Source organism: Filicampus tigris, chromosome 18, assembly GCF_054856515.1.
Source record: "Filicampus tigris isolate MCC_2025a chromosome 18, RoL_Ftig_1.0, whole genome shotgun sequence".
NCBI lineage: Eukaryota > Metazoa > Chordata > Actinopteri > Syngnathiformes > Syngnathidae > Filicampus > Filicampus tigris.
The window spans coordinates 14445765-14460000 of NC_141234.1; the positions used below are offsets into that span (position 1 = coordinate 14445765).

Sequence of the window (14236 nt, forward strand, 5' to 3'; positions counted from 1 at the left end):
TAAGAATCTTTATTTTAGCGGTCATTCCTGGGTTTAGAGGGATATAGCTAGCTATGTCATTATAAAACATTTTGATGACTTCACAGAATCTAGCCCGGAATCCAAATTTCTCTAATGTATTAATTAAAAATCTATGTTCTATAGAATCAAATGCTTTAAAGAAGTTTAAAGAAGAACAGAACAAAACCCATCCATCCATTATCTATACCGCTTCTCCTCACAAGGGTCGCGGGGCGTGCTGGAGCCTATCCCAGCTGTCTTCGGGCAGTAGGCGGGGGACACCCTGAACTGGTTGCCAGCCAATCGCAGGGCACACAGAGACAAACATCCGCACTCACAATCACACCTAGGGGCAATTTAGAGAGTCCAATCAACAACCATGCATGTTTTTGGAATGTGGGAGGAAACCGGAGGACCCGGAGAAAACCCACGCAGGCATGGGGAGAACATGCAAACTCCACACAGGGAGGCCAGGGCCGGGATCGAACCCACGACCTCCGAACTGTGAGGCGGACGTGCTAACCAGTCGGCCACTGTGCCGCCCAGAACAAAACCTTCAGTTTCAAAGTAAGATTGATAGTCCAGCATGTCTAGTATTAATCTAACATTGTTATGAATATTTCGCCCTTTAATGAAAGCAGATTGATACTCTTCAACTAATTTAGCCAAAACCTGTTTGAGTCAATTTGTGTACAACAGTGCTAATATCTTGTAATCATTGCAAGCAACGTTGTAGGCCTCCAATTATCAGGTTGCAATAGATCCTTATTTGGTTTGGTGTTATTAATCCTGTTTTCATTGTAGGGTAAAAGACTCCTTTTTCTATACATTCCATGAAGGCATTGTCCAACAAGTTTTTGATGTCATTTCAAAAATGTTTATAAAATTCTATTGTTATTCCATCAATTCCTGGTGATTTCCCCTCTTTCATTTGTTTTAATGCTGATTAAATTTCCGATATGTTTACATTTTCATCGAGAATTTTTTTTCCGGATTCACTTATTTTCTTAATTTTGTCATTAACTATTCCATAAAGGAAATCACATTCTTCTGCTTGTGTATTTGCGGTGGTTGCGCTCCAAACACCACTTCCTGTACTACAAAGACCAGCATTCCTTGCGGTGCGGTTGAGCATGCGCAGTAGGGTGGGTGATACTGGGAATTTTGGTATCGATCCAAACCAAAGTAAATGAAGGGTAGTATCGGCCGGTACCGATACCAATACATTTTGCTTGGAAATGTTATGATCCCCGTGAGTTTGTATATTATGTTTTATATATATATATATATATGTATATATATATATATATATATATATATATATATATATATATATATATATATATATATATACTGCTATGCAAACTTTAACAGTATAAAAAAATAAAATACTTCTACTACAACAACTGTTTCAGAACAAAAGTCAAGAGAGTCAAACCAAAAAAAGCAGCAATGTAACGAAAATACAAATAACAATATCAACATGACAACTAAAATACATCTCATTGCAAAATGTTTCGAAAATAAAGTCAGTAGTTCAAATAGTGTAAACAATACAATGCAAAAACCTTTTAACAGTAGAAAAAATAAAATACTTCTACTACAACAACTATTGTGGATTTTTTTTGGGCTGAAAAGCCACTGCCAGAGTACATTGTCTCTGTGTCTGCGGGGGTGTTCTGGCTTGGGGATCTCTCCCTCAACTTCGCTTGCAGCTCGTTGCTCTCTGTAGGGTGAGATTTTTTCGTATGTTTGTGTAAATTCATGGTGTTACCACAATAGCGGAGCACTTTATTACACAAATCACACTTGGCACTGTACTTTTATGTTGTTGTAAAAAAAACCACAGCGCTCTGGTTCTTGTTTTGCTCTGCCATTGCTTTAGGTTCCGGCCGCTCTCACTCTCCCGTCGCCCTCTCTGCCAGGGAGGGGCTAAAAGTGTGCCTGAGTCACTCACTCAGGCAGAGACTCAGACAGTAGCAGGAGGCGCTGGGCGAGAGAGGGGGGGGGGGGCGATATTTGCACAGAGAAGCGGCGCTTTGAGGAAATTGGTGGAGGAGCGAAGTGTCGAATCCAGGACAATAGTATCGATCCGATCCAAGTACTTGCTTAGTATTGATAGTATTGATATTAGGATTGATCCGCCCACCCCTAAAGCGCAGTGTCTCGAGCGTGTTTTTGTGCCACGGCAGTATTTTTGCCTTTTTCACTCTCTTCTCCTCCTCCTCCTCCATCCACTTCTCAGCAGTAATGCTACGTACAGCATCTTGTGCTCTTTATTTTCATGTATTTTAGGTTTTTGTGCCAGTAATTATAATGTAAATTTCGACTATAACGGTAAAATCCGACTTTCGCGGAAATTCAGGTTACACCCCTAGTGTAGGAACGGAACTCGTTCGTAAAATGAGAACTTGGTGTATCTTGAAAACTGTTTGTATCATGTTTGTCTAAAAAATAACTGCATATTTCCACTGATCCGCAAACAGGCATTCAAGAGCTCACAAGCAGATTTTAATATTTACAAATGGTAAATCATGATAAATGCACACACAACATTTAAAAAGCATGTGTAAATCATGGATATAGTTTTTAAACAAAACTCTCCTCATACTATAAGAGCCAGTACCAAAAAAATGGAACAAAAATAATGTTCCCATTAAAGATACTATTTGTTTTTTTATGTCTTATGTTTTATGTCAATAATTGACCTGTTATATTGGCCACTTCTTGTTGCAGACATTTTTTTTGTGCGATATCAGAGAAGTGGAGAGGTATCTGGCCGTAGGAGGGGTAATCTCAGACAGGGTTATCGTCAGACCAGAAAGGGTATTCTCAGAAAGGAAGAGGTGGGGTTTTCTTTTCTTTTTTTTTTAACTCCTCCCTATGACGTAACCTGCCTGCAAACAGAAGCACGTCACATTATCAGCAGTCGAAGAGCCTTGCCTTTTACTTCGACGTCCTGAGAGAACGGTAAGTGACTCTTCGTTATCTGTGAAAATATGTTGTATATTACATTTAAATGAAGCAAATTATAAAAATGACTGTTTATGATTGTAACATTACCAAAAATAACTTTGGTTATCGTTACCTGCGTATATTTCATCCTGTTTCCGTGAGAATGCCGTGTTGTCGGCAAACGACATATGTACAACTTTTTTGCTTAGTTATTGTACCAACTATATGTAGTAATCACTACAATCATTTGTCATCAGGACCTCAAACAGGTAGTTGTTTTATTCGAAGTGTAAGCTCCTCGGATGTCAATTATTTCCACATTGGAGTCAGACTTCATGTCTGTAATTCATGTCGTTTTATCAAACGGTAAAATGCAATGGCCACGTTATATATTTTTATATTCACTATATTTTAACATTCACTCTTTGCAGATGCATCACTCGATCATTCAGGGGAATGTGAAATTTGCAATGCAGCGCTGCACTCAATGCTGCAAATACACTGCCCGCTTTTCTCCTAATTTAAACCTACTCGTCTCTGTAAAGTTCTCCAGCACACAAAAAATGCAATTAGGTTTCAAGGTAATGCCAGTTTGTGTGTTTCTTGCTAAAATGCATCTGTGGACACTTCATGGACACCAGAATTACATTCTGCCCAACAGCAGCTGTTATGTCTTATATTGAAACCATTCATAAGGTACCTGGTAAGATAGTGCTACATTGTATTTTTGTTTAAAAATCATTTTTTGTAAGGCGGCACGGTCGTCGACTGGTTAGCACGTCCGCCTCACAGTTTAGAGGTCCTGGGTTCGAGCCTGGCCCCAGCCTCCCTGTGTGGAGTTTGCATGTTCTCCCCGTGCCTGCGTGGGTTTTTTCCAGGTACTCCGGTTTCCTCCCACATTCTAAAAACATGCAGGTTAATTGAACACTCTAAATTGCCCCTAGGTGTGATTGTGAGTGTGAATGTTTGTTTGTCTCTGTGTGCCCTGCGATTGGCTGGCAACTGATTCAGGGTGTACCCTGCCTACTGCCCGAAGACAGCTGGGATAGGCTCCAGCACGCCCCCCCGCGACCCTTGTGAGGATAAGCGGTATTGATGATGGATGGATGAATGGAATATTTTTTGTGTGTATGTGTGCTTTAATCAACTTGACTATATGTCTCTGACATTAAAAAGCCAGGAAAAGAACTGATAGTGAAAATGCAGACAGCTGCCCTGATGCGTGCCAACCTTTGGATGGACAATGAAATGAAATAAACGGTAGGTCACCCACAGATGGATGTTTTTGGATTATGTTCAAATTGACATATAAAGAAAAGCCAAACAATTTCAACCATTTTTTCAATTGCTGATAGGAAATGCTTGCTTTGACCTCATTCAACACATTGCCCATTCACAGGCGAAAAAAATAATAGAAAATGTGTTCTCTAAATGTGCTTTGTCTGATACTTTATGTAATTGAGTGCATGATATCTTGTCTACAATATGTTACACAGGGAAATACCATATATGTTGCAGACCTTCATGTTGTTCCAACACGGAGTCCAACACCATGTGACCCCTTCCTAAGTTTACCAAGTCCTCGACGCTGGATATGACTTCACCATTGTAAGATAACCATCTTTTTTTTGTTTTTTTAAATTATTTTTTTAAGTAAGCTCTAGAAGACTTCGTTGACATTGACTTTACTTTTTGATGACTCTATCACTTCCACACCAGTAATTATTCGGTACTGCAGCACCTGTCACGTCACGTCCCAAATGTTCTTTTAGTTATAGTTTCTTGTAACTTTAATACTTGTGTCGCTCAAAACTAACACACATTCCTTGTGTGTTTCCACACGGCTAGTAAAAATAAATGCTGGTATTATTGTATCCTCATATTAAAAATGTAACCAAGATAGGTTTCTATCACCTTAAGAACATCGCCAGAGTTCGCCCGTTTCTCTCTCAGGCTAACACGGAAGTGCTGATGCATGCTTTTATTTCCTGTCGTTTAGATTATTGTAATGCCCTGCTCTCTGGCCTCCCCAAAAAGAGTATATATTTTCTTTACAACTACTCCGGAATTCAGCCGCTCGATTTTAAGGTACTTTTTTTGTTTATAAATGTGTAAATGGTCTTGGGCCATCTTATTTGTCTGATTTGCTTTTACCATACCAACCCTCGCGGATCCTGAGGTCCTCTGGCGCCGGCCTTTTAATTATTTCAAGGGTGAGGACCAAAACCCAAGGCAAGGCTGCATTCAGCCATTTTGGTCCTCAACTCTGGAATAGCCTGCCAGAGGACGTCAGGTCCACAGAGACTGTTGATATTTTTAAGAGGAAGCTCAAGACCTACCTTTTTAGTTTGGCTTTTAAATAATTTTGAATAGTTTAAGTAATTTATTAATTAATCTTATTAATTTATCTTTTTCTTTTGATTGGGGACAATTTTTTAAATCATATTTTATCATACTGATTTTAGTTCTTGGATTATATTATTGTTTTGTCTTTTAGTTTTGTTGCTTTCTGTTGTTGTTAGCTTTTAGCTCCAGTGTTTCCTCATAGTGGTGGGTGGGGGGTGGATGCCTTTCTCGCGGGGGCATCATCACAGGGGCTTCTTAGGTCCAGGTGGCCGGGGGCCTCTACACTAGGTGTGGGGTCTCCCCGGCTAATCTGGGCCGGGGGTCTCTGTGATGGCGGCACTCCCTGTGGCCCGTGGGCTGTCATTCCCCTCAGCGTGAACGAGCCCCCCTTGGGTACCCTTTCCTCATATGGTTCCTCTGTGCCTTGTCATGTCTTTTTTAACAATGTTTATCAGGTTCTGTGCTTTGTGTGTATATGTTTGTGTATGTGTGTGTGTGTGTGTGTGTGTGTGTAGGTGCGAGTGCTGATGTACTGGCGGATATATATCTTTGGGTTTGTTAGGATGGAGGGCGGGAGCAGGTCTTCCTTTTTATGTTGTGTTTTGGCCATTTTTACTGGACAGCACTTTGAGTTGCATTCTTTTTGTATGAAAAGTGCTATATAAATACATTTGATTTGATTTGATTTTTTTTTTTTTTTTTTAGACTGACATGCCTGTATTGAAGAAATGGTGGTGTATACTACTAATGGAAAACTGTATCCTTGGCAGGTGTGAGGGGATCTCTTCGTGGTCTTTTTAAAGCCCTGAGACTTTTTTCTTCGAATAAATTTGACCTCACTAAACTTTTTGAATGTCTTTTCGAACAGTCAATGGTACACAGGGTTGAGTACCAACAGAATACAGTTTTTGTAATCACTAGTCATGGCAAATGATGTTGGACCTATAAGGTAAAGTGTCAAAGACAAGAACAGACTATCTTAAATAAATGATTGTGTCCATCTCATCTTTCATATTCAGTTATTTCATTAATGCTGCAGCATAATGTATACATAGGAAGTAGTGGTTCAGTCTTGTGTCAGTGTTAATTACATTATAAGACACATTATAAGACAAATGCCGCAGTGCAAAATGCATCTAGCAGACGGTTGACTCATACGTTACGATTTTATATGCAATGGTTTTTATCTGTTATGTAGCAGCCACTATTGATTGATTGTCTTTATTTTGTACATGTAAATAAAATAAGATTCTAATTAAAATTGAAATACAAATGTACATTTTTCTATAGGTCAAACAAAGAAGAAGAAAAAATTTAAATATGGCAAGGCAAATCAGACTATCATTTGCTCGAAAGGCGGTATGAGGAAGTATAAACTAATATCTAGTCCTACACCTTACATAAGATTTCCTCTGATATTCTGTACAGTATTGAAAAAATAAATAAATAAAAACAAATAAACTATGATTACTACAATTATACACTACTTTCTAAATATGTAGATATTTAACAACTAAAACATGAATATTATGAACAGCTACTGGTCATAACATTCTAATATAGGTGTGTAAATATTATAGGACATTTTATATAAATATTATTACAAGTTTCTTATAATGCAACATCATGACATGTCTTTTTAGAAATTATAAGTAGGCTATAAGTGAAAATATTGAGTATTATAAGTAGAAACAGGGGCGGCACGGTGTTCGACTGGTTAGCTAGTCTGCCTCACAGTTCAGAGGTCGTGGGTTCGATCCCGGCTTCGGCCTCCCTGCGTGGAGTTTGCATGTTCTCCCCGTGCCTGCGTGGGTTTCCTCCGGGTACTCCGGTTTCCTCCCACATTCCAAAAACATGCATGGTCAGTTGATTGGACTGTCTAGATTGCCCCTAGGTGTGATTGTCAGTGCGGATGTTTGTCTCTGTGTGCCCTGCGATTGGCTGGCAACCAATTCAGGGTGTCCCCCGTCTACTGCCCGACGACAGCTGGGTTAGGCTCCAGTACGCCCGCGACCCTTGTGAGGATAAGCGGTAGGGATAATGAATGAATGAAAGTAGAAACAGTCCGCTGATAGTGTAGTGGTACACACGCCTGAGTTGTGTGCGGGCAGCGTGGGATCGATTCCCGCTCAGTGACAGTGTCTATGTGTCCCCTGCGACTGGCTGGCGACCAGTTCGGGGTGTAGTCTGCCTTCGCCCATTGACGGCTGGGATAGGCTCCAGCAACTCCCCGCGACCCTATATAGGATAAGCGGTTTGGAAGATGACATGACATGACATGAAAGTAGAAACAGTACTATGTGCACACGTCGATGTTACGAAGGCTTTTCTAAATTTCTATACTACAGTTAAAAATAGCATACATAACCATATACAATACAATACAACATAATCACGTTACTGTCACGCTTATACGCTGCCTGATCTTCACAAAAGATCGGGGGGGAGCAATAGTAAGCGGCGTTAATGCGCGTTTTACAAGTTGTTGTGAAAATGTAATCTTTTTTATTTTCATCACTTTATTTTCAAATCTTTACTACCATCACTTCGTGTTGAAAATGTAAGTGCTTTTATTTACAAAATTTAAACGCTTTTATTTGCAAATCTTTACGGCGTGTCCTGCCAGACTTCCACTAGCTGCCGCTCATCGACTCCCGTACAGGCTACGTAAGCCTCGATGTCGAGTTTTTCATTACGTAACAAAACACCCTCCGCAAAATCATTCTTTCGGAATTAGTGCTGAACGGACCGCAGCCTTCACAAAGGACGTCCATCACCACTTTAAAGGACTGTGACATCATTTATGAAGTCCTTGTGTGCTGATTAACTCGTCTCGGTTGGTGCTCCTCGGCCTTGTTATCTTAGCTCGCTAGCCGCTAACAGAGCGAAGCAACACGACATATCATCAAGTAGAGATAGAGTGCGAATTTGGTGGGATTATTCTGTGAAAATGTGTGCAAGAACGACACCAAAGTGTAAAGCGGAACTTTGGCGAGGAAAGGAAGAGAGCGAGCAACATATTCAACTGCTGGGGGAAGTTTGCAAGCAGCCCCGTGTTATGCTTCACAGAGCAGGTTTGTACACATCTTACTGCATTCAAGGTTTTGCCTCTTTAGTTTAATTTCATTTATTTATTTGGCAGTGGTTATTTTGCTGTGACCGGTGTTACGGTTCAACTGGCTACCAGATGAACTGGTTCCCAGTTCCAGCTGTGACCATTTGGGCAATGTCAGTCTGGTAATTTTGTGTTTCCTGTCTGCAGATTCGTCACAAGCCACATCAAAATTGTTCAATTACATAATTCTTCAATAATCGTGTCAAACAAAACCCCTCGTTTACGACTTCCCATGGGCTGTAAGAAATTGTAACATAGCAAATAATATATGTACAAAGTTAGAAAACGGTATTTGAACCCTGTGACGCAAAGCACTGTTGGTGCTACTCGCTAACCACTACATCACGAGCTGGTACACTTTTAGCTGTGCTAAATTTGGACTTGGAGATCTAAACAAGTTCCCCGACGGACGGCACAAGTTATTCTGGTGCCGAATATATATGACCATGTCAAGTTGACATGGTCAGGATTGTGTTATTTTCACCTTAATTCAAGTTAACACCTGACACTCCCACGGTCTCATTTGCGGCGAAATCATTGATGACAAGTACAGGTATACATAGAAGTAAATAGAATTGATCTAAAAAAGAAGCATCAACGTATGAAGCGATATTTTAATCAGCTCAATAAGCATGAAAAGGGAAGATCACAGCATAACTGCTGTTAGTCCGTCTGATAACTGATAGTTTTCAACTCATTCATATTCACAAGGAACAGCAAATGTGGACTTGGGTACCATCACTTCAGCAACATGTCAACTGTTAAATTGTTTCCCAGTAACCAGTTGACATGCATATACCATCAGTCACCCCCACTGCCCTTTTGATACTGATGTCAGACTATATGAATGTAGCGTGCCGCAGACAAGCGCTGTGTCTTGTAGCTGATTTTGAATTGTCTTGACGCATCGTAGCCTGTGTAATGTGACAATTCCGGGATTGGTCACAGCCATCGCAACGAAAGTCTGGCTTGTCAGAATTTTTGTTCGTCTTGCCGCAAAGTGTGACATGTCCTACGTCATCCTTCGATTGGTTCTTCGGCATTGACCAATAGGAAGAAAGAGCCTTTCTACTTATGACGAGAGAGTGGACGTGGCGTGCACATTAAAACAATCAAAATGCAGAAAAAGGAACGGACATTAGAGGGGAACTACTGGTAAGTGTACATAACATTTCAACTCATGCTACATTTGGTCGCTGTCATGTGAAAAACACTTAATCTCCAATTTAACATGAATCATGTTTCCGCGTTACAGACATCGCATTAAAGTGTAAATTAAAAAAGTTTCCAAAATTGGACATACCATATTTTCAAAAGGTGCACCGTATTAAAAGGTGCAGTCTCAGTTACGGGTGCTATTTCTTTAGTTTACACATCCATAAGGCGCACTGTATTATTGGGCGCAGGCATGGTCAAACATACGATAGCTTAAAACACACGGTAGCATGCATGCACGCTAAAACATATACTAGCAAGCATGCTAACGTATGTTTTTACAAAAGCAGTGGGAGCAAAACTGAGTTCTGTTGTTTTTTATTGAAACATTTAACAATGTACTCACATAATTGTCAGTGATTAACTGTCATCCACAAATCCAACAAAGTCCTCATCTTCGGTGTCCGAAACGAACAGCTGGGCAAACTCTCCATTAAACACGCCAGGTTCGCTTTTGTCATTGTCCGAGTCAGTCTCGTTGCCGTGCGGCTCCTCAGAAACGATGCCGGCTTTTGCGAAAGCTCGCACAACAGTGCAAGCGAACACTTTAGCCCAAGCATCCACAATCCATTCACAATTTGTAGCGTAACTTGCCTGGCGCTGCCTCCATCTTTGTGAAGCTGTGTTCGCCGTCCGTCATCCATCGCTCCCACGCCAACTTTGAACGCCCTATTTACACCGATGTCCAGTGGTTGGAGTTCATTTGTTAACCCTCCAGGAATAATGGCAAACTCGGAGTTCATTTGCTTCACTCGGTTTTTCACAGCGGCTGTGAGATGGGCGCGCATGGAGTCACAGATTAGCGACGGTGACGTGTGGAACAAACATCCGGTCGCTTTGGCTAGTTTCACACCGCAGGTCTTAATGCTCAATTTTGATTTTTTTGTGTAAACGTTCATATTACATGTTAGATGCGACCTCAGTCTTGCCTGCTGTATGAACACATTGCGTCACAAAAGTGACCTGCATGCGAGACGACGTCACCCCCAATGTTGTGTTTGCGGAAGTAAATGTGGTCCAGCGTGTCAGGGCATTTATATAGTGAAGCGATTAGGTATGAGGTAGAAATAAATACAGTACTTGGGGAAAATCACCCGCAGTCAGCCACTCTCTTATTTTCTCCTCGTTCATCTAGCCCTTTTGATTGGCCTTGATGATGACTCTGGCCGGAAACTTTTCTTTCGGCAGCATCTTGCGCTTAAAAATCACCATAGGTGGCAGTTTCAATCCATTACCATGGCAACCAAGCACAACAGTAAAAGCAGACTTCTCGTGTCCCGTTGTACGTATCGCTACCGCGCTGGTCTTCTTCTCCACAGTGTGGTTCACCGGGATGTCAAACGTGAGCGGCCATGCTGGTGGTTGGCCCGGATGCGTTTGTCGGCAATGTTTTTACTACAGTAGGAGCGGAAGATGGCCATCTTTTCCTTGTAATCCTCCGGAAGGTGCTGAGCCACGGTGGACCCACGGGATGTGTAACAATTTGATATGTTGTTGTTGTTATTGTTGTTATCAGTTACGCCAATAGGGGGCAATCATGCACTGTTGAGAGAGTGGAAGCCGAATGTGTAACAGGTTGTTGACGCTGATAAACTGCATTTTCGAATAAATGCCGACCAAGTTGGGCTAAAGCAAAGAAGCTGGACGTGTTTTTTATTAAAAAGACCCACACTTTAACAGGATGTTTAGATTTTCAATGTTGTTATGCACAATGAATGCATATAACTGCACTACCTACTAGGGCGTGCCTTTAGCGTCCTCTGTGATGCCCACCCTTCTCCCTTTAACGTCCGCATGTCCTCATTCACGTCTGCCTTTTCTCTATATAACCAGCGTGTTGGCAGCAAGTGCTCCCATAACATTCACAGATATTGGAACTCGGTGCGCACATAGGCCGCACTGCATTATAAGGCACACCGTCGATTTTGGAGAAAATTTGAGACTTTTAAGTGCGCCTTATAGTCGTGAAAATACGGTAAATGTTTTTCACAGGACAGTGACAATTTTCTAACTGCAAAGCCAGTAGCTGATTAGCAAACGTGGTGTGTGTCATTAAACAAATGTTACCTTAAGTTCTTTTTGGAGAATAAACAGTCCATACAGCCCTCTCCCCACCATCCAGGAACAGGTCCATAGTCTCTCTCTCTTTTTTTTTTTTTGCCTTTTCAGAGCAGAGAACAAATGTACACTCGTATAATGCCTCCATCGACATGACAACACAGCTGCTTGTCCCCGATGGACAGCGCCGATGGACAGAATCGAGACAGAAGTGCGCAACGATTGGGCGGGGTCGAGTCAATGACAGACTTGTAATGTGATGTCTCGAGAGCCCAGTCCAAGACAGAACGATATTATCTGGTAGTCTGACAGTGTGACCATCGTGAATGACAAAAAAGTTGTGGAGTCTGAGAAGGCCTTCAGCTACCAGCTCTACCCTCGGAAGTGTGACGGCTCGTAGGCTAGTGAGAAGCGCGGCGGCGCCACCGAGGACGTGCCATCTTTGCGTCATTGGGTTTGAGTACTGCTGTCATAATAGTCTCTTTTTTTAATCGCGTTATTTTACTTTATTTAATATTCTCAATTTATTGCAGTCAGTTGAGAATCGTGTGTGTATGTGTATGTATGTATGTATGTATGTATGTATGTATGTCTGTATATATGTATATATATGTATATATCCATCCGAAGTCGGGTCGCGGAGGCAGCAGCTTCAGCAGGGAAGCCCAGACTTCCCTCTCCCCAGCAACATCCTCCAGCTCTTCCAGAAGGATCCCAAGGCGTTCCCAGGCAAGCCGGGAGACATAGTCTCTCCAGCGTGTTCTGGGTCGTCCTCGGGGTCTCCTGCCGGTGGGACATGCCCGGAACACCTCACCAGGGAGGCGTCCAGGAGGCATCCTGATCAGATGCCCGAGCCACCTCAACTGACTCTGAGTCCCTCCCGGATGGCCGAACTTCTCAATCTCTAAGGGAGAGCCCGGACACCCCGCGAAGGAAACCCATTTCGGCCGCTTGTATCCGAGATCTTGTTCTTTCGGTCATGACCCACAGCTCATGACCATAGGTGAGAGTAGGAACGTAGATCGACCGGTAAATTGAGAGCTTCGCCTTTCGGCTAAGCTCCTTCTTCACCACGACAGACCGATACAGGGTCCGCATCACAGCAGACGCTGCACCGATCCGCCTGTCGATCTCCCGTTCCATCTTACCCTCACTCGTGAACAAGACCCCAAGATACTTGAACTCCTCCACTTGGGGCAGAATCCCATCCCCGACCCGGAGAGGGCACGCCACCCTTTTTGCGACTGAGGACCATGGTCTCAGATTTAGAGGTGCTGATCTTCATTCCGACCGTTTCACACTCGGCTGCGAACCGCTCCAACGACAGTTGGAGATCGCGGCTTGAAGAAGCCAACAGTACCACATCATCTGCAAAAAGCAGAGATGCAATACTGAGGCCACCAAACCGGACCCCCTCGACACCTCGCTTGCGCCTAGAAATTCTGTCCATAAAGGTTATGAACAGAATCGGTGACAAAGGGCAGCCTTGGCGGAGTCCAACCCCCACAGGAAACGAATCCGACTTACTGCCAGCAATTTGGACCAAACTCTGGAATCGGTGGTACAGGGACCGGACAGCCCTTATCAGGGGGCTCGGTACCCCGTACTCCCGAAGCACCCCCCACAGAACTCCCAGAGGGACACGGTCGAACGCCTTCTCCAAGTCCACAAAACACATGTAGACCGGTTGGGCAAACTCCCATGCACCCTCGAGGACCCTGCTGAGGGTGTAGAGCTGGTCCACTGTTCCACGGCCAGGACGAAAACCACATTGCTCCTCCTGAATCCGGGATTCGACCTTCCGACGGACCCTCCTCTCCAGCACCCCTGAATAGACCTTGCCGGGGAGGCTGAGGAGTGTGATCCCTCTGTAATTGGAGCACACCCTCCGGTCCCCCTTTTTAAAAAGGGGGACCACCACCCCGGTCTGCCAATCCAGAGGCACTGTCCCCGATGTCCACACGATGTTGAAGAGACGTGTCAACCATGACAGCCCCTCAACATCCAGAGCCTTTATGAACTCCGGGCGGATCTCATCCACCCCCGGGGCTTTGCCACCGAGGAGCTTTTTGACTACCTCGGTTACTTCAACCCCAGAGATAGGAGAGCCCACCTCAGAGTCTCCAGGCTCTGCTTCCTCAGTGGAAGGCGTGTCGGTGGAATTGAGGAGGTCTTCGAAGTACTCTCCCCACCGACCCACAACGTCCCGAGTTGAGGTCAGCAGCACCCCATCTCCACTATAAACAGTGTTAATGGTGCACTGCTTCCCCCTCCTGAGACGTCGGATGGTGGACCAGAATTTCCTCGAAGCCGTCCGGAAGTCATTTTCCATGGCCTCCCCGAACTCCTCCCACACCCGGGTTTTTGCCTCAGCAACCGCCAGAGCTGCATTCCGCTTGGCCAGCCGGTACCCGTCAGCTGCCTCCGGGGTCCCGCAGGCCAAAAAGGCCCGATAGGCCTCCTTCTTCAGCTGGACAGCATCCCTTACCGCTGGTGTCCACCAGCGTGTTCGGGGATTGCCGCCACGACAGGCACCGACCACCTTGC

General features: G+C 43.5%; 1 protein-coding gene and 1 long non-coding RNA gene across 4 annotated transcripts in view; both read left to right on the plus strand.

Annotated features, from left to right (window-relative positions):
• Positions 1 to 2887: 2887 nt before the first annotated feature.
• On the plus strand, positions 2888 to 6301 carry LOC147132663 (uncharacterized). Of its 3 annotated transcripts, none has more exons than XR_015082005.1 (5): positions 2888 to 2970; positions 3387 to 4215; positions 4452 to 4563; positions 4955 to 5043; positions 6007 to 6301. It is a non-coding gene; the product is annotated as an uncharacterized LOC147132663 (long non-coding RNA). The 3 variants fall into 3 exon arrangements; XR_015082006.1 differs by lacking the exon at positions 2888 to 2970 and having other exon boundaries at positions 2981 to 4044; positions 4132 to 4215; XR_015082004.1 differs by lacking the exon at positions 2888 to 2970 and having other exon boundaries at positions 2981 to 4215.
• Positions 6302 to 7885: 1584 nt separating this feature from the next.
• Positions 7886 to 14236, plus strand: part of LOC147132664 (uncharacterized) — a 48281-nt gene continuing 41930 nt past the window's right edge. Inside the window, exon 1 of the mRNA XM_086013930.1 lies at positions 7886 to 8375. Coding sequence (XP_085870056.1) covers positions 8252 to 8375 — 124 coding nt within the window. The 5' untranslated portion in view covers positions 7886 to 8251. The remainder of the gene's footprint in view (positions 8376 to 14236) is intronic.